General features: G+C 51.8%; 1 protein-coding gene across 1 annotated transcript in view; it reads left to right on the forward strand.

The window, feature by feature from the left end:
* Positions 1 to 8,045: 8,045 nt before the first annotated feature.
* Positions 8,046 to 19,953, forward strand: part of KCNH2 (potassium voltage-gated channel subfamily H member 2) — a gene marked incomplete at its 5' end in the record, with an annotated part of 31,706 nt that continues 19,798 nt past the window's right edge. The window contains 2 exons of the mRNA XM_080936116.1: positions 8,046 to 8,121; positions 10,787 to 11,017. Coding sequence (XP_080792242.1) covers positions 8,046 to 8,121; positions 10,787 to 11,017 — 307 coding nt within the window. The remainder of the gene's footprint in view (positions 8,122 to 10,786; positions 11,018 to 19,953) is intronic.

Genomic DNA, 19,953 nt, shown 5'->3' on the forward strand with positions numbered 1-19,953 from the left:
AGCATAGGTTTCCTAAACCCAGACTGCTCTGGCCCCTTTTCTAGAAGAATCTGAAATACATGGGATTATGTCTCCTGGATTCAGAAGGTGGAGTGCCCTGGGCTCTCTCTTTTTCAGGGTAAGAGGACTTAACTTCATATTGTGGTGGGTTTCTGCTGCCGCCTTCCCATAGCCACTGGCTGTGCATACTGCTGATTTCCTCTTTTCTTTTTTCCAAAAGAAAATAGAGATGGAGTCCTGACCCCAGTTTCAGCCCCACCAGGTGGAGACTATGTGACCTCTCTTGTCACAGGGCATTTGTATTTGACTCCCACAGTGTTCTCTTTCATGTATGAACCTCTTTCCTTCCTAATTGCCTGCCACTCTTCAAGGTCATCTTCAAGGTCAGGGGATGGACTGCAGACCTCATGTGTCAGTAGGTGACTTGCATAGTGCAGTGTACACATGGAAAGTTATGGGTGGGCCAGTAAGATGACTCAGCAGGTGAAGGTGCTTGCTGCTAAGCTTGGTGACCTGAATCTGATTCCTGGGACCCACTCGGTAAAACAAAGGATTCCTGCAGGTTGTTCTCTAAGTTCTACGTGTGGGCTGTAATTTACAAATCCTCACACTGATAAGTAAATGAATGTAATACAATTTTGGGAAGTGATAGGTAATTGTAAGTCAGGAGATGAAAGGGCCAGAGGTTATCAAATTGGATCTTAAATCACTTCTGTGGTCCTTAGCATTTGGTGCTTATAGACCCATGGAGAAAGCATGGTTCTCTTCAAGATATAGAGCTAGGGGTGGGTTAGTCTTCTTACCCTATGGCCCTTCCACCCCAGATCAGTTCTGATTTTTGCTTAATTTCAGACACCTCTGAAGTGGCCATCTCTGTAGCTCACATTCCTATTCTCAGGCCCTGTCTTCTCTCCTTGAATTCCCTAGTTTTTATAGCTCTTGATATATGTGGTATATAAGCCACAACTGGTTCTATTATGGTTGTTGAATCACTTGACTTAGGTCCAGGAGACCCAGCTCCATTTCTACTTTCTCTCTTTCTTTCTTTTCTGTCTGAGTTATTTTTATTGGATATTCTCTGCATTTACATTTCAGATATTATCCCCACTTCCCCAATCCTATCCCCATTCCCCTCTCATTGCCTCCACGAAGGTGTTCTCTCTTGAAACCACCCTTTCCCACCTCAGCACCTTGGCATTCCCCTACACTGAGAAAACGAACCTTCATTGGACCAAAGGCCTCTCCTTCCATTGATGCCAGAAAGTGCTGTCCTTTGCTGCATACGCACCTGGAGCAATAGGTCTCTCCATTTAAACTCATTGCTTGGTGTTTTAGTACCTAGGAACTGTATTAGGTTTGGTTAGTTGGTCATTTTGTTCTTCCCATGGGGTTGCAGACTCTTTCAGCTCCTTCAGTCCTTTCTCTAGCTCCTTCATTGGGGTCCTTGTGCTCAGTCTAATGGTTAGCCCCAGCTCCATTTCAAACTTGTATAATCTGCAGGAAGTCTTTGCTATTTTGTGTTTCTGACACCTAGAGTAAGACATTGTTTAATTCCTGCTCTGATGTTTCTTAACGTGTCAGCCCCCAGCCCCCAACCCCCAGTGGGATCCAGAGAATTTCATGTATAAAAATCTAGGGCAGAGGCACAATATTCTGTGCTGTTGATTGAGGTGGATGAGAACGGTAGGAAAGCCTGGGTACATGAGAAAAAAGCCTGGGCTTTTAGCACTCATGGAAAACCAGGTCTTAGCGTGTCTTTGGCTGCCTGGTGGAGCCACTGTACAATTCCAGGATTTTCAGTGACTTGGGAAAGCTGTTGAGTTCACAGTGTCCAGAAGAGGGCCCTCATCTTTGTTACCTGGGTTGCCCTTCTGGCTTCCTGTAGAGTCTGGCAGGAAGGGTTTTCAGCACCTCGGACAGAGGCAGAGTTCCAGTCAAGCTGAGGCTCTGTGCTGCCAAGAGAGTTTGTCTGCGACAGTTTCTCTGGCAGGGCAATTCAAGCATGGTGCATTCCTTATTTTTTAGTTCTTTAAGGCAATTTTGACATGAAACCAAAGTTGATGTCAAAGTAGCATTTGTTTGTCAAACGCTGAGGGCATTTAAAAAGCCCTGCTCTTGATGCATACCCATAATGCCAGCACTTGGGAGGCTGAGGCTGGGGGCTGGAGTGGGTTTTACACAGTGAGATCACAAAATCCAACCAAACCAAACCAAGCAACGAAACTCTTAAACAAATTAACAGACAGATACAAACAACAAAAATCAACCTGGAAGGAATACATTCAAATGCAGTCTCCAGGCAAATGTCCAGACTCTTTATCATGAGGGCTCCCCGCCCCCCCTTTGGCCCAGTCAACCACCTTCACATGGTCATCCTAGCTTTAGCTTTACAACCCACTGAGTTCTGGAGGCTTTTTGGAGCCCTCTCTGTGTGTGGGAAGCCTCCGTCCCTAATTCAAAGGGACAGATGGCTGACAGGTTCTCAGCCAGAGGAACCACGCTAGCAGTTTCACTTTCTCATTTGGAACAAGAATAAATCGGTGAGAAGACCCACACCTGAGTCCCAACAGCATCTGTCTTTGTGAACCTGTTAACCATCTTTCTGTGTGCCTAGGAGAATCCTTACCAACTGGCAGGGCCTAGCTTTCCCAGGAAACTCTCTCTTGGCTGCGCACCATGCAGAGCACTCTGCTTTGAGCTTCTTTTCATGTATATGTAACCAGATGCACCGAATTCCTTCATGACACATATTTCCTTGTTAGATGAGTCACCTCCTGTGTTTACTTGTTGCAGACCCCACAGTGATACCCCCAGCAGGTATGGGGGACTGACGAATCTTAGAGGCTTCTCACTCATTTACCTTTCCCCTCCTCTATTTACTTAAAAAAAAAAAAAGATTTGTTTTATTTATATGGGTACACTGTAGCTGTTTTCAGACACACCAGAAGAGGGCATCAGATCCTATTACAGATGGTTGTGAGCCACCATGTGGGTGCTGGGAATTGAACTCAGGACCTCTGGAAGAACAAACAATGCTCTTAACCACTGAGCCATCTCTCCATTCTTCTATATTTACTTTTAATCTGAAACAACTATGTCAAAATGGCTTGTGATGTTGTCTGTGGAGTCACAGACTCCTTCACAGACTGTGTGACTGGCTTCAGGGTCACACAGGACAAGGAAACAGATGCCAAAGGTACAGTGAGGTGGTTGCCAAGAGAAATGAAGGGTGGTTTTAGAGTGGGGGAATTGCAGGATGGTTGTAAGTTTAAAGCCACCCAGGACTATAAGTTGTGAAGAATCAAGCAATCACTCACTGCCAGAATTGGAAAGGGTCCCAGAGACCAGCAACATTTTAGAGGTAAGGAAAGTGAGATTTAGCGATGCTTCTGATGCTTCTAAAGTTACACAACAAATGGGCTCTTTGGCAACACTTCTGACCTGTCCTAAGTCTCTCCCTTGGACCATTGTGTAGCATAACTCAGAAGATTATGATTTTTCAAGGTGGTCATGCCAATATGTCCCATTGCATATGCCTTCTTTTCTACACGGCGGTGACATTCTTTCATTGAGAATTGGGGTCAAATTGGGATCATTGTTCCACACTGATGGCAGGAGTTGTTGGTGTGACTTTCAAACGTTAGTCATTGCAGCTCATTCAGTTCTGAGCTCTTTTTGAGACATTTGTCCTTGCAGCACAGCAGCCACGCTGTGAGGGAGTCAGGTAGCCATGTGGAAAGGCTTCATGGGATTCTGACCTCAGCCTGATCTGAGGTCCTCATGATGGCCAGCCACTACCATCAAACATGGCTGCCTTCTGGTCCTAGTCTTTGGTGTGTGAAGCAGTCATCTGCTCCTGGCCGAACCTGTAGGTCCATAAGCAAAATGAATTTCCTTGCATCTACCTTCATTTCTTCGAACTGTTCCACGTGTCTCATTAACTCAACCAACCTTTATTGGCTATGTAAGTGCATTTCAGCTGCTGCTGCAGTTTTCTTGGTGGGTACAGACTAAAGAGCAACCTTAGAACGCTGCAAATGGTTTCACCTCCTTACTTGTTTAGTCCCTATATCTGATCCTCTGATCCAGTCTCCATACCTTAGTTCATGTCCCTTCCACCGGCAACAAACACGTCTTCCCTGCCTTCTTCAGCTTTCAGGGGTCTGCTCCAAAGCCTCTTCCCTCCTCACTCTCCTCCAGTAGAAATGAGCCCTCACCTCGTAATCCCACGGCACTCATTACAAACTACAGTTCAGTCTTCCCATCACCTCTCTCAGATGCCACTAGACTGTGAATCCCTGGAGGAGGGAGACTGGCTCAGCTCTCCTGAAACCCAACCCCCCAGCATCTGGCACAAGGCATAGAACATAGGAGGTCCCCAGGAAATATTCACTGGCACAGCAGCCTCTAGCACTCTACCCACTTTCTGTGCTACAGAGGCAGGAGAATATGCCTTTAAGGGTAAGTATAAGGTCTGTAGGAAAAGACCTTGGAACAGGCTGGGGCATGACAGAGCCAGGGAGCTCTGGCTTCTGGGTATAGGCTTTAAGTGTGCCTCCACCCCTGTTGATTAACCTCCCACCTTTCCCTCTCTCACTTTTCTTCCTTTCAATGGACCCCTAAGTCCCTGTTGGGGGGCGTTGTGCTTACTGGCCCTTGCTTGTCTCCTCCAACTCTAGTTCAAACCCACCACTATTCTGAAAACCTAGTTGTGCAGAAAGAGTTCCCCTATAGCCCCCCAAGTTCATTTGCTGTTGAAACGGGGGTGGGTTGTGGGAAAGACTGTTGCTGTTCTTCCTCCCCTGGGGTTTCCAGAGCATTCATCCTCCATCTGCTGTCTCTCAGTTCTGGTGTGACTGAACTGCTTGCCAGTCCCCTGTGTCAGTGACTCTCCTGGGTCTGGTTTTGGCTGTGTATCTCTGCCGGCCTGGTCCTTGGGGGACTCCAGCAAGGGTGGCTTCCATTTCTTTTATTCTTGTGGATGTCTTCCTCTCCTCTGGGCTGAGCAGGGGCAGAGTGCAGGGGGTAGGATGTTCTCTGCAGACTTTTCTCCCCGAAACTGTCTCTGGGAGCCCGGGAGAGCCTACCTGTGTCTCACTATAAATACAGCCCCTCCCTTCTCTCAGTCACAGGCAGCGTGGGGGAGAATTCTTCCCAGGAATGACCCTTGGGGCCTGTTGTGGGGACGGGGCAGAGTGTGGTTGCTCTGTGTATTAGACTTGTCTGCATCTGGAAGTGGGAAGTTGGGGCAAGATAGACCAGAAGGACTTCTATAAGGTGGCCTCTTAATGTCTGGTACTAGAACCCCAGAAATGCTTGTCTGTAGGCCTGCCTTCAGGAACACATACCACTGAAGGCACACGCCACTGAGCTTCCTAGGAAGTTAGAACCTGCAATTGGCTTTGACACACACCTTTCTCTATGTGTTGCTTGGTGGTGGTGCTACTGCTGGTGGTGGTGGTAGTGGTTGTGTGTGTGTGTGTGTGTGTGTGTGTGTGTGTAGGAGAGAGAGGGAATATACAACACTTGGCTTTCTTTAGCCTGAGGAAGCAAGCAGCTCTCTTAGAAGAGTTACTCTGTATCTGGTTTCTCCTTTTACTGGCATGATAAAGAGCCTCAGTGACCTTGTGTTTTCCCTCTGGGATAATAAGACCAAAAGGCTTCCTCAGCAAGTGGCTCCCTGTGGTAAGGTCCACTGGCCGGTCATATGAGGAGTCCCCTCCTTTTGAAACTTGACTTTCCTGAAGCCTCAGTCTAGAAGGGTCTACAGAGGCTTCTTCCTTTGGATCTTGCCTTCTATGCCCACTCTTGCTTTTTCTCACTTTCAGGCCCCAGGCTTGGAAAGGAGGATTCTCCATTCACACAGGTGTGTGTGTGTGTGTGTGTGTGTGTGTGTGTGTGTGTGTGGTGGAGGGGGGTGGGGTGTTGTGGGGGGGGGGAGAGCCAGAACACTCATGAACCCAGATGCACCGAGGCCTCTCAGGCCAAGTTACAAACTGGGGAAGGCCCTGGGCATCCTGTGTGTGTGAGGAAGACGCTGTTGCTGGAAAGGGCCTGAGGGATGACTGTGCAGGCAGGAGTCTCTGGACTTTTTTAGCATCAGCTGGTAGAGCCACCTCCTTCTCTCCCACCGGCTGCCTCCCTGAGTCACTGCCCACCCACTAGCAAATAAAAAAGAGTGTCATCTCCTGGCCAGTGGCCCTGTTTGGCCTTAGTGTTTTCAGGTTTTTGCTCCTGGAGTGAAGGTGAGAGTCTGGCTGGGGTGGTCTTATGCTGACCTTTCTTGCGCCCAGCCTCCCTCTTTTCAGCCGGCCTTTCCTCTTCATCTTTGTCCAGACGTCCCCCACTCCCGCCCCCATCCCTTGACGGTTCCCTCTGGTGACAAGACCCAGCCCCTTGCTGCAAGGACAGAGGCAGCTGCAAGGCCTCAGGAGCCCCCACATGGCCCCATCCATCTAGACAGGCCTCTGATACGGGTTGCCGGCAGGGGAGGGGATTCAAGGCCGCCTCAACTCCAGCTGCCGGCTCCTCCCCACAGCAGGGCCTGCTCAGCTGTCAACACTCGCCTCTCGGCCTTGCCCTGCCCCAGGCGTTGCTTAGCTGCTCAAATCCTGGACACCTCAGCCGGCCGAAGCCCCCTACTCAGGCCCCAACAGACGGTGGGCAGGCAGTGGCAGGCGACTGGTGGACACCCTGCCTGCCCTTGAGCATCCTCAGACCTCCTTGCCTAAATAAGGGAGCTGCAGCTGGAGCGAGCCAGCTGGCAGGGGGAGGGGCCTGAGGCTAGGCCAGGGTTTTCCGAGGGGCTGGGCCGCCCGGGCCGTCTCAGGGCCCCAAGCCCTCCTATTGGGCCTATGAGGTTGGTCCCGCAGCACAGAGGGAGGGAAGGCCTGGAGCACACGGGGATCCCCTGGCTGGGACATTGCACTCAAGGAAGGACCTTTCTTTGCTCTCACAGCTAGAAGGCCTCAACTCTCGTCAGTGTCGGTCTTTGTGCATGACACCCGCGAAGAGATTCAAATAATCTCTGAGAGGTTCTAACCCCCTGGAGACAGGGGATATTGGGGAGGGTGTGCCTCTCTTACGGTTCACCCACCCTTGTCTCAATTTTATTTTTATTTTTATTTTTTTACAGCTTCCACATTCCCTGTTCTTTCCATTTCCTGGCTCTCCCCTGGTCCTGGGGCGGTTCATCTCAGAGCCTAGGCCTCACTCAACCCCGTCACCCACAGCAGATGCTGACAGCAAGCTGTGTGTACTCAGCCTGTCCTAGGCGCAGTAGGAAAGCAGGGGATAAAGGGTTGGTCCTGTCCCATCAAATCGGGTTTCTCAGTCCTGAGTCTGGGAGGGGGCGATATCCTTAAGCCCTTATCCCTGGCCACCTCCAAAACGACCGCAGCACCTGTCCCCACCGTTCCCCTACTTAAAGGTCCCTTCCCCCTCTTGACGGAGCGCGAGTCCCGGGGGCTTGGTAGCGGAGCGAGGGGCTGGGACCCGGCGAGCGCTCGGTGAGGCTCAGCCAATGAGAAGGGCGGGCGCTCGGGGTGGCGGGGAGAGGGCGGCGCTGCCGGCGCGCGGCGACAGGAGGGGGCCGGGAGGCGGGGGCCGGAGCCGGAGGGGCGCGCGCCGCATTAACCCTTCAGCCGCCGGACCAAGCCGCAGGCGCTGCCCGAGCCGCGGGCGCTGGAGCGGCTGTCGGCGCGGCGGCGGCGGGCAGGCGTGAACCAGGAGCCCGGCACTCGAGCGGGCGGTGCGCGGCGCGGGGACGAGGTGCAGCGGGGCTCGTGGCACCACCGGCCCGGGTCGACAGACAGGTGTGCCGGCGCCGCAGCTCCAGCAGCTTCAGGCCCGGCCCGGGGTCCGGCGCAGGCAGCCGCTAAGCGGAGCGGGAATCCCGCGCCCTCAGTCCAGTTCCGGCCCCGCCCGCACTCAGCTTGGCCGCGGGGTGCGGAGACCACGGCCCGGCCGGGCCACCCGAAGCCTAGTGCTGGGCCGGGCCGGGCCAGGGTGGGTGGGGGCCCGCCCGGCCCGCCCATGGGCTCAGGATGCCGGTGCGGAGGGGCCACGTCGCGCCGCAGAACACCTTCCTCGACACCATCATCCGCAAGTTTGAGGGCCAGAGTGAGTGGGGGAGGGGGCAAAGCGGGGAGGGGGCTTGGGGGGTGGGTCTAGTCCTGCTGAGTGTGGATGGGGGGCGTGCCCGAGCCGTGTGCTGTGCAAAATGTGAGTCAGTAGGGGCTGATGGGCCCTGAGACTTACCCCAGGAGCGGAGGGGACAAGGCTTGGTGCCCAGGGGATCACTGGCATAGGACCATGGGGCCTAGTGTTGCAGCTAGGGGTCAGAGAATGTGCGTGACACCTGGAATGTTCAGGAAAGGGAGGTGGGATGAGATATGTAGGTGTTTCCAACTCTGAATGTCCAGAGTTTATGGGATTGTGTGTGTGCTGCCTTAAGACTGTATATGACCCAAGCTGTTGGTCCCTAAAAGTACACTGCATGATCCAGTCTTGGCTGTGTTGAATGTGACAGACTGTAGCTAAGGGTGTAGGATCAGTGACCAAATCTGCTCTTTAGCGTGTGACAAGTATATGGCCAAATTCCTGTGTCACTCAAGAATTTTGAGTCTGTATGGGCAGTGAAAATGTTTCTCCAGCAAGTCCCCAAGATTGTGGGTCCAGTGCTGAGAAGGTGCTGCATATCTGAAGCTGTCTTTGGGGCTCCAGTGTGGTGGGCTTCCCTTCTGTGGATGGTTCCCCAAACCCCACTGGGTTTGGGCAATTACAGCTCCCCTTATTCAGGTCTGGCAAGACAGGCTTCCAGAAATGTGTCCTAGGCTAGGTGAATCTTTGGTGTTGGTGTGCCTGTTCTCATGGCTGTATGTGCCACAGAGGGTGTGACTGCATAGGGCCCCTGGAGCGGGAGAGTGACATTCCTTGTCCGTGACCCTGTGCACACAGGACAATGTGTGCTCTACTGTGGTGGGAAGGAGGGGTCATTTGGATGGGCAGCATTGTCCCTAGACAGAGAACAGGATGATCCTGAGGGGGTGGTGCAGGCCTGGGGTGGGGGGCAGGCCCTCGGTCTTTCTTTTCCTACCAGTTGTGTAGGCACGGGCAGAATCTGAGAAGATCTTGGACTGGGTCCTAGAGGCTTCGCTTCTGGCCCCACCTCTGCCACTGACTGGCAGGTGACCTTGAGTGACTCTTCCTACTCTAAGCCTCAGTTTCCACATTTGTGAACAAGGTGATAAACTACAGGTGAAGTCTCATCAGGATCTGTATTCTAGGGTTTCAGTTAAGGGGGTGTGTGTGGCATGGGGCTTGTCTTCAAAGGAACTTGCTCTGCTCTCCTGGTCTGGGAGTGGGGAGAGGAAGTCACTTTTCTCCTGTGGGTGGTTGGTACTCTGCACTGCCTTAGGCTGAGTGGGGGTAGAGGCAGAGTTAGAAGGTCTTTTCACAGGACAAGACGCTCTGACCTGGGGTTGCTTGGGAGTTCCAAAAGGCCTTGGGAACTGACCTAAAGATGACCCAACTCTCAAAAGTAATTTCCTGGAGGGCAGGAGAAAGATGGCAGAAGTTCGGAGGCTGGAACCTGGTAGCCTAGCCTTGCTGTAGGGAGTCCTGATGCAGCCAGCCATCTGGGGTTTGCAAGACTGTGCAGGGCTGCAGCCTCAGTACTGCATAGCAAGGGGGAAGGAGACAAATCCAACTTCAGTTGCACATCCCAGCATTAAAGGCCAAAGTGGATAGAATTTCTGTTTGTAGAAGACACCTATACCTTGAGCTTCTCACTGGGGAGGCAGTGTGATGTCCTGGGGCCTGACTTGCTGCTCATCAGCTTGTTTGACTTTTAGCTCAAGAGTGGGGTGGATGAGCCAAGTTTAGCTGAAGTGGGTCTATTGGACTCTCTTTGATGGGGTCACAGAGGAAGGTTTCATATCCCTAGAGGTGGTAATCTTTTCCACGTTTGGTTTCCACAAGTGGGCCAGTGTCTTGGGCTGACCTCTGGGCTCTAGGGAGTTCCAGGGTGTGAAGCTGCAGGTAGTTTTCCTTGCTCTGTATGACCTTGGACTTGTGCCTGTGACGCCCCCAGCTGTCCTTCTGCCAGACAAGATTCAAAAGCTGGATTCACTATGAATGATCTGCTAGACTCTCATCATTGAGATGAACTTCTCTTGAACTGCAGTTTCTTCATCCATAACATGACGATACTAACAGCTACCTTCCTGGGTTGCCCAGGTCTGCAAGTTCAGTCCCTCATCCTCTGGTTTACTTACTCTTCAGCTTCTAACTGCTTGCGGATAGGATGCAGAAGTCACAGTAGGCCCCGACCCCAAGGGAGTGTAACGGTATTTGAGGGACTAATTTTCTAGGAAGAGTTCCCTATCAAGAGAAAGAAGCCAGAGGAGCTGGTGCAAAGGGGAGGCTGGCCGCCATCTCCTGTCCTTCTCAGGCTCCCTTTCCAGGCTGTGTTTATCCCTCCGCCGCGGCTGCTGACACGCGTTGCTGACACCCGCCCAGGCCGGCCTTGGCCGCTGGCTCTCTGCCCGGGGAAAGCCACGCAGCCAGCCGGCGGGCCAGGGGGTAGGGGGGCGTGTCGCGAGACCGCACCCGATGGAGTCACCTGTGTCCGTGCACAGCTGCGTTCACCAGGGTTGGGCACCCCTCCCTGATGCGGGGGAGTGTGGGACAGCAGTGTGTGACGAGAGAATGTGGAGAAGGGCCGGGAGCCCCCGAAACTAGTATCCCCGCTCACGTGTGCGTTCATCCCCGCCCCCGCCCCCAGGTCGCAAGTTCATCATCGCTAACGCTCGCGTAGAGAACTGCGCCGTCATCTACTGCAACGACGGCTTCTGCGAACTGTGCGGCTACTCGCGGGCCGAGGTGATGCAGCGGCCCTGCACCTGCGATTTTCTGCATGGGCCGCGTACGCAGCGCCGTGCCGCCGCGCAGATCGCGCAGGCCCTGCTAGGAGCGGAGGAGCGCAAAGTGGAGATCGCCTTCTACCGGAAAGATGGTAGGCGGGGCCGGGGCGTGGCTTTGGCGAGGGGCCGGGCCTCCTGAGAATGAGCTTGGATGCGCGGAGGGGTGGGGTGGGAAGTGGGGGTGGGATCTGTAGTTGTGGGAGGCTGGTGAACCTTGGGTGGGGGGTCCCTTAGGGGCGGGACTCCAGGCGTGGGCGTGGCCCTATGTCTGGGAGCAGGTGTGGTCTGGGTCTCAACTCTGGTGGGTGGTCATTCCGGATTGCCTTGGAGGTGCTATGGTTGAGGGGGCCTGGAATCTCTCATACTTTACTCCTTGGCAGGTGTCATTGTGTTGAGCTTGGTAGACAGACATTTGACTAAGCTGGGATGGTAGGTACGTGTATGGATGGTGGTATAGGGCAAGCTGGGGGCTGGCGTTGTCGCTGGCGTTGGCTCTTAGCTACCTGAAGGGCAGCCTGTGCCAGGTGACTTTCTGGAGGATATGGAGCGCGGGGCAGAGGATTCTGTCTGCTGCCATCTTCTGCCTTCTTCTCTCTGCGCTCAACGACACCTCTCCCCACAACCTCAGTTCCCTTTGTCTGGTCTCCAGAACACCCTGCCCCTCCCCTCAACTCCCTCCTAGCCAGGTGTCTCTGCTCAGCCACCACCTCCCAAGCCAGCTGCTCTGGGCTTCCGGAGAGCAAAGTGGAGAGCGGATAAACATAGGGTGGGTGGAGCTGTTCTCTCACTGGGCCTGTGCGGCTGGGGGGGGGGGGCTCTGCTCAGGGAGGTCAGTGAAGTGGTAGGGTAGTGGGTATAGGGGGGCTCAGAAGGGGCTCCAGAATTCTGTCGTTGACCAGTGAGCATTTCATAAGCTTCACTACAAACCTGAAACCCAGCTCAGAGCTGAGCTCTTGAACACAGAGCTGCCTACAGGAAAGGCAAAAGTTCCTGCTCTCAGTGTACTGGTTGCCTAGTCACGATGAGCACACCCCGTCTCCTTGCTGTGGCAAATGGACCCTGCAAACTCCAGGCCTCTGATGTGCATACTCCAGGGCGGCTTCCTTAAGGGGCTTTCTTTGCAGGCGTGTAGCCTGTGATGCCTTCGGACAACACTTGGAGAGTATGCACCACTAATGGCCCTTTGCTGGAGAGTGTGCTCGCATAAATTGCAGTTCTGGCTCGTAGGCAGGTAGGGAATATGGTGATGGAAAACTCATTTGGCTGTGTGACTTTGTGTAATCCTCACAGCATCCCTGATGTTGTTAGGGTTCAAGAATCGCTGAGGGAAGACCCCAGACTCAAATAGTATGCAAAAGCAAAGAGCATTTATTCTGCAGAAACTACTAGCATGAGGTCAACTGTCACCAAAATATCGAAGACCAGACAGGCTTGCTGGTCCCCTTTTATACAAGGCTAGGGGCATTTTCTAGAAGGGTTAGGTAACCTCTAATATGATTGCTAGGGGCCAAATCAGTGACGTTAGTACAATTCTGACTGGCTATTATGTTAGTTTCTTTTGGTGAGACCTTGAAGAATTTCCGAAACTAGCTCAGTTCTGGCCTTGTTATCTTTTGCAGCCAGGTGTCCCAGGAGCTGACTCAGTTTCAGACTTATTCTTCCTAAGTCAGGGTTGTCACTGATCAATGACCCATCGTTGGTGGCTGGCTTTCTTTGAGGAGCCCAGTTTGCTTCCTGGGAGACTGAAATTTTATTCCCAGGGTTTTTGGACCCCCCTCAGTGCCGCCTTTTATCATCTAAGGACGATGAAACTAAAGCTTAGAGATGTTAAGCATGCTCCCTGAGCCACACCAATTGAAAGCATCGGTGCTTGGAGTGGACTTCATGTCTGTCTGACCAGAGCCATGCCTTGCTGTTTTGCTGTGTGTCATGCATTGACAAGGACACCAGAGGACTAAAGAGGCTTTCTGTGCTTCACACAAATACAGATGTAAGTTTCCAAACCACAAGTGTATATTTGCACATGAGCACATAACTACTCATTATATAATGTGGGAATCTCCCACCAGCCAAATTGGTTGATTTCCACAATTTTGTTGCAGTGCTTCCTTGGGATCTTGGGATGCTGGGGTTCCTTTCTTCTTCTTCTTCTTCTTCAGAACTGGGGATCAAGGCTAGGGCTGTGTATGATGGGAGTGAGTGCTACCATATGTGTGTTTTGAGGTCAGAGAATAATTTTATGGAGTTGGTTTTCTCCTTTAACCGTTATGTGAGTTCTGGGGATCAAACTCAGGTTGTCTGGCTTGTGTGGAAAACACCTTTACACCTTTACCTGCTGAGCCATCTTGCCAGTGCTTGTGTGTGCATTCCCTTCCTCCCTCCCTCCCCTCTCTCATTTTTTGGGGGTCAGGGTCTCACACTATGTAGATATATAGCTGGCTTTGATTCAATGCCATCCGCCAGTCTCTGTGCCCCAAGTGCTGGGATTCGAGAGTGTACCACTGTATCTGGGCCTAAATTTATTCGTTTTGAGACAGTAGCTCACTAAGTTGTCCAAGTTGACCTTGAACTTACCCCATAACCTAGGTGGGCCTTGAACTTTTCCAGCTTCCAAAGTAGCTGAGATGATAACCCTGGATCACTAGGCTTGGCTCGGGTGCTGTACTTTTGTGAAAATGCTCATATGCAGTGTCTTCCTGTAGTAAGCCACATTCCTGTCCCACGGTGGATACTGTTTGTGTTTGTGGATTTGGCATCCGAGAGGTTGGACTGATTTTACCTTTGGCTGTAACATAGATATAGACTTCTCAAGTAGTGTGGGTCCTTTTTGGCCCATGCTGACTCCTTTGGGAGAGTCCTGAAAAGGCGCTGTTGTAGAATCTTGGGGAATCTTGAGGAACCACCTAATCTAGCCTTTTGGGTAGCAGGTGGAGAAGCCTAATGGTGGAAGTCCTCTTAGTATATCTTTGAAGAGAATGGGCCTATAATCCAGGTCCATGTGCAAGCCTAAACTTTTTGTCTTCTCCAGGTTACTACTCTAAATGGGGCCGTGACCTAGGAAACCCTATGCTAGCTGCTGTCTCCTGCCCCTTCTTCTCACCTAGTTTCCATGGGGTTCAGATAACTCCCAGTGGACAACAGGTTGGTCTAGGACCTCAGCTACCTGGGGCCCCACTTACCTTGGCATTCTAGGCTGAGGGCAAAGCAGACAGATTCTTCAGCCTCTCTTTCCCTTGCCTTGTGACACCAAGTTCCTCATGCCATCTTTGTTGCCTGACCTGGGCTACATGTGTATGTGTGTGTGTGTGTTGATGTGTGGAACATGTACAAATTCAGAGAAATGTGCTAATGCTACCTCCTGTTTTTGTCCAGACCTTTTCTAGGTGGTGCCTGGGCCAGCCCTGGGAGAGTAGGTTCTTGGGCTGTAGCCTCAGGGAGGGAGATTGGCTGGGGAGGAGGCAGGGCCTTTTGCTGGCAGGCGCCTCTAAGGACAGCTGTGCTGTGTCGGAGCCTCTAACTCAGCTCTGTGCAGTCTCAGGGTCTGGAGCCAGACAGCCCCATTATTTAGTTCCTGGGGCTGCTGGGAGGTAGGGAAGCTAGACTGGGGGTGTGTGGGTGGAGGAGGAGACATAGTGTGCCCAGTTCACTGGCCATATGCTGATGCCCCTTAAGACAGGCCCAGGATCATAATGGAATTGTGAACAGCAGAACCCTGTAGTGCAGGTCTGGCAGGATGTGACATTTCTGTAGAGGTACCTCAGACAGCAGGTGCTGGCTGGGTACACACCTTGCCCTTCGCTGCCGTGGTGGGGGTGGAGGAGATGTAGCTCTTCCTCTCCCTGGCCCTTCTATTGTCTTTGCTCTTTGTTCCCACCTCCCGGCTGCCTCCCCTCCTGCCTGCTCTGCCCTGCCTGCCTGCTGTGCCCCCCTCCTCTTGGCAGCTCTTCCTCCCCACACTCAGGCTTCCCTGCCTTTGTCTCAGACCTGCCTGCCTGTTCTGTCCCTTCCATTCTTCCTCCTTCTCCTTTTGTATATTTCTCCTGAGCCTTTAGCATCCTGGAGCCAAATTTTTGCTTCTTTCTGTGTCTCCTGTATGATGTTTACTCACCTCCATCCCCCGCCCCCCAGGCCTTTGTCTCAAAGGCTTTATCTGTCTTACCATACCTCTGACTGTCCTGTCCCTGTCTCTCTGTCCCTGTGTCCCCAGGAGCCTGTGTGTGGGTGGAGATGGGGTTGTCTCAAGAGATGAGTCTATTGGCTTCTCCACTCCAGCTGTAGGCCAGTTGCTATGGCAACAAGGTCAGAGGGTCCCCACTGCTACAGCTGATGCTGTGGCTGAGGGGGAGGGGTTGGGACCTTCGGTCCAGGCCAGCTCCCCAGTGTGCTGTGTTTCCACATTTGCTATGTGCTGAACCCTGGTCTTCCAGGTGCTCGGGCTGGCCCTGGTGGTACCAGTCTCCAACCGCTGGGCATTCCGTCACCCTCTATAACCCAGTCCTGGTTTTCTCTCTTCTTTGCTTTCCTTTTTCACTTAAGTCAGAGGTTCTGCTTTGCCCCTGCTGTGGCTCTTCTTTACCAGACACCTCCCCACCCGGAACTCCCAGTCATGTGTCATCTGAGTTGGTGAAAGATGTTTTCTCTGAAGTGGGAGGTTTTGAGCGGGAAGGCAGAGGTCAGAGGTCAGTGCCTAGCTGTTTCTGGGCTCTGTTCATGGGAAGTAGCCTGGAGCCTTCCCAAGAGAGCCAGACTTTAAACTTATGGCTTTTCCATGGTGCCAAAGCCATTGGAGTGCTTATTCTCTGACCCCCTTTAACTCTATGTAATCCTAGCTAGGTGGGCCAGGCTGGTCTTGCTAGTATTAAAGGTGAGCTCCCTTCTGTGGAGCACAGATATCCCTGTTGTTCTGGTCAGGATCTGGTATAGTCTGGAGCCTGGTTCAGGTGGTAGCTTCTGGCAGGGCCTGCCTCCAGCTGTCTGCCTGCCTGCCTGTCTCTGCTAAGCACCTTTCTCCTAGCTTCCCTGTGGTGGTCTGCCCTGGGCTGCTGAGGTCTTCCTGTCCATGAGGATAGAGAGGCTCTGTTTCCTCAGAGGCCCTGGGCCTGGACAGCATCGGGAGGCTGCCTCCTGCTCCTGTTTGCGGTGTCTCCGAAGCCCCAGAGGAACTATGTAAATATTTGTGCAGAGCTGTCGGTAGACGCAGAGTTGACAGTGGCCTCGGGCTCTGGGGAGGGGGACTGGAACAGCAGGAGGGCCAGCTCGGTGGTAGAAGGTGGTTGAGCCTGGGTGGCTGGCTCCCTGTGCAGTAAGATCTGAGAGCTTCAGGGAAGCCCTTTCCTACTGAGCTTCCCTGAGGGTGCCAACCACCTCTCCTAGAGAATATGCACTGGCCAGAGATTGCCCTTCTCTAATCCCTGCCCCCCACCTTGTGCGCAGGTGAGAGAGTGTCATCTGGCCCCCATGGGTGAGAGAATGGCATGTGACTGACTTTATGACATGCAGGGAGATTAGAGTCACAGTCAGAGAGGAGTTGGAGGGATACTGGACTAAGTGCCAGCTCAGGAGGGTCCTAGTGGTGGCTCATGTCCCTCATTGTCTATAGAAATCTCTGGGCTGTATTCTGGGCTTAGGCATTTGTCAGCTGGCCTAGAATTACCCAGCAAGCTGGGCAACATTCTGCCTTTACCTGTCCTTGCCTCAGTTTGGCCCTGGATGAGTTTGCAGTACCCACCATCCCCTCTAGGCTGAGCGGCTTGGTTTTTTTTTTTTTTTTGTGTTTTGGTATCCACCTGCCTAGTACATGGTAGGAGGTGAATATCTGCGTGGTTTTGCTAAATGGATGGACAAACGGGGCAGCACTGTGTGGCTGAAGCCTTATTCTTGGCGTTAGATGACTCGTGGGCAGTCTCTAACTTGATAATGGACTGAGTGGCTTTGGGAAAATAATTTCTTATCTCTGGGCCTTAGTGTCCCAGCCTGTGAGAACCTTGGAGCAATAGAACACTTGGGTGGAAGAGGGGGCGGAGGGCCAGAGGAGTCTCTGGGTTCCCTCCTGCTCTGTTAAGTGTGGGAGGCATCATACAGTACAGGGAGTGTGCTGGGCCTCATAGCTGGGCCTCATGGCCTCTTCATTCAAAGGCCACCAGAGGAGGCCTGAGAAGGGAACAAAGCTTTGGTAAAGTCAGCTGGGAGATGGCAGCTCCTGGAAGCACTTAGGTACACTCAGGTGACTTGACTTTACAGTGTGTAAATGCTGGTCCTTGTAGCCTCTTGTGGGTAACATTTCTTTTTCTTTTTTCTTTTTTTTAAAGATTTATTTATTTTGTGTATATGAATACACTGTAGCTGTCTTCAGACATGCCAGAAGAGGGCATCAGATTTCATTACAGATGGTTGTGAGTCACCAGGTGGTTGCTGGGATTTGAACTCAGAACCTCTGGAAGAGCAGTCAGTGCTCTTCTCTTAGTCTCTGAGCCATCTCTCCAGCCTGTAAATTTTCTTAGTCATTTTTTGGAAGGTGAACTCTTGCTTGTGGAGGCTAAAGGACATACATACCTAGCAGGTGGGGACCCAAACTGGACCTCGGGTCCAGTTGTCTCTAGAACCTTGTGTGGACCACCTTGCACAATCTGCTGCTTCTTGGGTGTGATGAGCTCAGGCCTGGGGGGAGGCGGTTTTGGCTCGAATCTGGAGGCTTCAGTGGCCCATGTTTCTGAGGTGTATCAGATCACTTGTCCCCTTCATGGTGGGTGAAGGGCATGCCCCAAACAGGTACCAACATGGCAGCGTGTGTGTGTGTGTGTGTGTGTGTGTGTGTGTGTGTGTGTGTGTGTGTGTGATTGCTACTCAGCAAGCAGCACTCCATGGTCCCAGTTAAGACTATGGGGAGTAGAGTAAGGTTGTCTGCTGTGTGGTCCTCTGCACCTCTGCCTGTCTGTCCTCTTCCTCGCCAGGTTCCTGTTGGCTCAGCCCCTCAAGTGAGGCCCCAGTACTCACACTATTGTTTCTCTCTTTCACTTTCTTGCCTGCCTTTTATCACATCTCTCAGTTCTGTGCATGCCTTATAGGCAGCCATTCAAATGCACTCCCTGTGAATATGCTGTTCACATATGTTCTTGCAAATGTGTATTTTGACTGGATAGATTCATATGGACTTAATGTAGGCAAATGGTATTGTATCCTGGTATTCACTCTTACCCAGGAGCATGACTATGTACAGGTGGGTTTCTGGCGCCAGCGAGCATCCAGGCTGTGGCTTCCCATCCTGGAGCATGGAGCTGCCTGTTTTACTGCTCCTGTCTCAGCGAAGGACCCCAGATAGTTTCCACCTCCCTGTCACCAGAGAAAATGCCACATTGAACATTATCTGTCCCAGGCCTTTCCACACTGCTGTGAGAGTGTCTGTGGCCTGCATAACCTGGAAGTGAATTGCTGGATCTCAGGAGATGGGGTTCTTAGCTAACTGCTGTCTGCCTTCTGAATGGAGACCCTTATGCTCTCCCACCTCTGCCACACACAACATCACCTCCCTTTCTAATATTTGCCAGTCTTGTGGGCTTGCTGCTCTAATCAGAGCCTCTCTTTCAGGCCTGATAGCCACGTGAGCTTCCATTCCTGCCAATTGCGTGATTGTATCCTTTGCTTATCTTCCTGTGAGACGGCTCTCTTCTGTTCCTGTGACTTTCCAGGGGTTGCTTGTGTACTCTAGAAATACAAATGAGTACAGTATGCATTCTGGATATCTATTCCTTGTTCAAATTGTGAATACCTTTCCTTCTTGGTCTCTGCTTGGCTAATAAAACAAAGATTCTTAGCTTTGATACAAATGAATCATTGACTTTCGGTTTTGCTCATGCTTTTGAAGTTCCACTGGAGACCCTTTCCTATGCACAGGATGAGGGCCCACAGGTCTGCCTCTCTTCTCTGGTTCCCTGGGCTCACCTTCCTCAGTTGGGTGTTGGATCCACTGAACCCTCCTTGGATGCAGTGTCAAGTAAGGATCAAGTTTTATTTTTTTCCATGTAAGGAGCCAACTTTCCCAACACATCTAGTCTGTTTTTTTCCATTGCTTTGTAGGGCACCTTTAGCATAGGTTACTTGGCTATGTAACCATGGCCTCTGAACACTGCATTCTGCCCCAAATATCTGTCTGTGTGTCCGTCAGGACTGTAAAACTGCGACAAGCATAAAACACCGTGTTTGCTTACTGTGTCTCAGTAACCAGAAAGGTGAATTCTTCCACTTTTTAAAAACTAGATATTCTCTGTATTTACATTTCAGATGTTATCCCCTTTCTCCTAGTCACATCCCTCTCTCCCCCATTACCTCCATGAAGGTGCTCCCTCTCCCAGCCACCCTCTCTCCCCTCAATGCCTTGGTATTCCCCTACACCACTTTATTTTTTAATTTAAAAATTATTTATTTATAAGATAAGATCTTACACTGTAGCTTGGAACTCACAGTGTATGCAACTGCCCAGGCTTGTCTTAAACCATGGTAATGCTCCTGTCCCAGCCTCCCAGGGGCTGGGATAACAGCCATACCTGGCTTTCCCCCTACTTCCTCTCAGCTTCATTTGTTTATGTTTTTGAGTGCGTATTGATGTATGCTAGGCTGGCTTGGAGCTCATTACCCTGCTTCTGCCTGCTGCACGTTCAGATAGCAAGTGAGCACCATGTGTCAGCATCACCAAAGCCTTTGTCAGAATTAGGTTTGCTCTTAATTCAGGAGAATTAACAGCTTTGCAGTTTCAGTGAGATCCTGGGCCATCCCTCCAGGCCATCTCATCTCCATATGTTTTATTGCTCCGAGGTTTTGTTTTCTCGCCTGTGGTTCTTGAACATCCCTAGCTGCTCCACAGTCATTGCTATTGAGGAAGAGATTTTGTGGCTGAAGAGATGGCTCAGTAGATAAGGTGCTTGATGAGAAAGTGTGAGGATCTGAGTTTGAATCCTTAGAGCCCACGTGGAAGCGGGGCGCAGTAGCATATGACTGTAGTCATATATGACTGTAACCATATGCTACCAGATAA

This window comes from Micromys minutus (genome assembly GCF_963924665.1).
Source record: "Micromys minutus genome assembly, chromosome: 23".
Taxonomy (NCBI): Eukaryota; Metazoa; Chordata; class Mammalia; order Rodentia; family Muridae; genus Micromys; species Micromys minutus.